General features: G+C 40.4%; 1 protein-coding gene across 1 annotated transcript; it reads left to right on the top strand.

Moving 5' to 3' along the window:
- The first annotated feature begins 1,906 nt into the window (after positions 1-1,906).
- LOC110558054 (small ribosomal subunit protein eS1-like) lies at positions 1,907-2,711 on the top strand. The gene has a single exon (XM_060376199.1). The coding sequence runs from the start codon at positions 1,943-1,945 to the stop codon at positions 2,699-2,701; it is 759 nt and encodes a 252-aa protein (XP_060232182.1). The 5' UTR covers positions 1,907-1,942; the 3' UTR covers positions 2,702-2,711.
- The last annotated feature ends 295 nt before the right edge of the window (positions 2,712-3,006 follow it).

Here is a 3,006-nt window from a genome sequence, read left to right on the forward strand (position 1 = left end):
GTGATTCCTTGCTAGAGCAGCCATGTTGCTGGATTAAAATTCCTGTACAGTAGAAGAGAAAAAGAGGGAGAGGAAGAAGAGGCAGGAGGGAGTAAAAGAAAACAATCATCTACTTTCTCAGTTTCTAACCACACTGTCATAAAAAGAGGTTTTTGTTTTCTTTTGTTTTTTTTAATTTCATTTCATTTTATAATTTTGTTTTGCTTTTTTAATTTAACGAAAACATAGAAGAAAGTTTATATAGCTTAAATCTAAGTGGTGACATGTTTGCTACATAAGCCTTATAATTTTTGACAAGTATTTTAGCCATACATAATGGGCTCACATATTACTAAGTACAAATTAGAAAGCAGCATGACAGAGAAATGAAAGACTGGTGAAAGATTTATGGAGTTATTTCTGAAGCAGTGTTTTCCCTAAACAAAAAGTAAAGTGTGAACTCTATTTTGCAAATCCTTTACGCCTTCATACAAAAAGACACATTGTGATTAAGCATCCTAAGCATTCCCAGATTCCCACTGTAAGTGAGAATATCATGTATGAAACAAAGGCAGCAGGTGTATTTCAGCACACACTTAGGCTAAAGTCATGAAACACACATTTGAAAGATTAAATGCATAGACAGGTATGCTACTGAGCATACTCTACCTGTGTGATAGTTTCATCTGACAATTTCTTTAAAAGCATACTTTGAAGCAGTTTTCCCTTTGTGACAGTTTGTTTCCTACTGTAGAGATAAACAACATGACCAAAAGCAACTTGGAAGAAAAGATTTATTTGGCTTAAATGTCATCAATTAAATGATCATTGAGGCAAGCCAAGGCAGGAGTTCAAGCAGGGCTGGAAACTATAGAGAAGAACTGAGCTAGAGTTTACAGAGGAGTGCTTCCTGCCTTGCTCCTTCTCCAAGACCATCCATCAAGGTCAAGGGCTGCCACTGGCCACCATGGGCTGAGTCCTCATACCACAATCATTAACTAAGAAAGGGCACCACAGGCTCGCCTACAGGGCTAACTGATGAAGAAATTTTCTCTATTGCAATTCCAACCTCCCAGATGAGTCTAGCATACATAATATTAATAAAAACAAACAAACAAAAAAGCAAAAACCTATCATAAAGCCTGAGAATATGAACTGAATTACAAAAATCTGGGAATCATTTTGAAAAATAGTTCAGATGTTGTTACTGAAGAGTTTAAGATAGCCTGAATATAATTCCATTTTGAAATAAAGATCTTGACTGGGAACTGAATTCAGGTACCAGGAAATATCACAGAATATACACCTGGCAGAAAACAAAGTTAACTCTCCTACCAACAGCCTCCAGGAAATATAACAGAATAAATGCTTCATAGAAAATAGAGACAAATTCCCTGGCAATAATCAATGGGAATCAGTTGAGAATTGGATAGGAAAATTCTCCCCAATGTTTCAGATATGGTTTAGAAAAATAGCCATTGTGATTATATGCCTCAGCCATTGTGATTGTGTGCCTCAGAAAAGGTCACCCCGCCCTGCTAAACTTCACCCAATTCTGTAATGCCAAGACTTGTGCCCCCCTGCTTGCTGCCACGGAAACCCCTTGCTAACGGACTTTCCCTTTAAAATCCTGCTCACTCAGAGCTTGAAGTCCCACTTCTCTACTGCTGCATCAGTGAGACTTGGGTCCCAAGTTCGATCGCTCTCGTAATAAAGCTCTCTTGCAATTGCATCAAGTCGTCTTCTGGTGGTCTCTGAGGGTCCCGTGAACCTGGCATAACATTACTTGGTTGGCTGTTTTTCAGCTTAGCTCTTCATCCCACTCTTCCGCAGAGCCTAGGAGTAGTGTCTTCTTGAGCCAATGAAACCGTACCAAACAAAAGAAACTAGGAGAAGCAACAATTTTGTTTCAATTTTACAATTGGCTATTGGCAAGAATAAGTGCCTGACAAAAGGCAACAAGATGGGAGCCAAGAAGAAAGTGGTCGATCCATTTTCTAAAAAAGACTCGTACGGTGTGAAAGCCCCGGCTATGTTCAATATTAGGAACATTGGGAAAACACTAGTCACGAGGACTCAAGGAACCAAAATTGCCTCTGATGGCCTCAAGGACCGTGTGTTTGAGCTGAGCCTTGCCAATCTGCAGAATGATGAAGTAGCATTTAGAAAATTCAAGCTAATTACTGAGGATGTTCAGGGCAAAAACTGTCTGACCAACTTCCACTGCATGGATCTTACCTGGGGCAAGATGTGTTCCACGGTCAAAAAGTGGCAGACCATGACTGAAGAGCATGTTGATGTCAAGATGACTGATGGTTATTTGCTCTGTCTTTTTTGTGTTGGTTTCACTAAAAAAAAAAACTGCAACAATCAAATACACAAGACATCCTACACTCAGCACCAGCAGGTCCGCCAGATCCTGAAGAAGATGATGAAAATCATGACCCGAGAAGCACAAACAAACGACCTGAAGGAAGTGGTTAATAAGTTAATTCCAGACAGCATTGGAAAAGACATAGAAAAGGCTTGCCAGTCCGTTTATCCTCTTCATGATGTCTTCGTGAGGAAAGTAAAAATGCTGAAGAAACCCAAGTCTGAGTTGGGAAAACTGATGGAGCTCCATGGAGAAGGTGGCAGTTCTGGAAAAGCGACTGGTGACGAGACGGGTGCTAAAGTTGAAGGAGCTGATGGATGTGAACCACCAGTCCAAGAATCTGTTTAAAAGCCAGATTTTTTATTATTGCTCTTTTTATTAATTACAGTTTATTCATTTTGCATCCCACCTGTAGCTCCCTCCGTCCTACTTCCCCAACCCCACCCTCCCTCCCTCTTCTCCAATGCCCCTCCCCCAGTCCACTGATAGTGACAAATAAAAAGTCCTATTTGTGATGATTTAAAAAAAAATTAAGCTGCTGGGCAGTGGTGATGCATGCCTTTAATCCCTTGGGAAGTAGAGGAAGATGGATCTCTGTGAGTTCGAGACCAGCCTGACTTACAGAGACAGTTCCAGGACAGCAAGTCTACACA

This window comes from Meriones unguiculatus, chromosome 1, assembly GCF_030254825.1.
Source record: "Meriones unguiculatus strain TT.TT164.6M chromosome 1, Bangor_MerUng_6.1, whole genome shotgun sequence".
NCBI lineage: Eukaryota > Metazoa > Chordata > Mammalia > Rodentia > Muridae > Meriones > Meriones unguiculatus.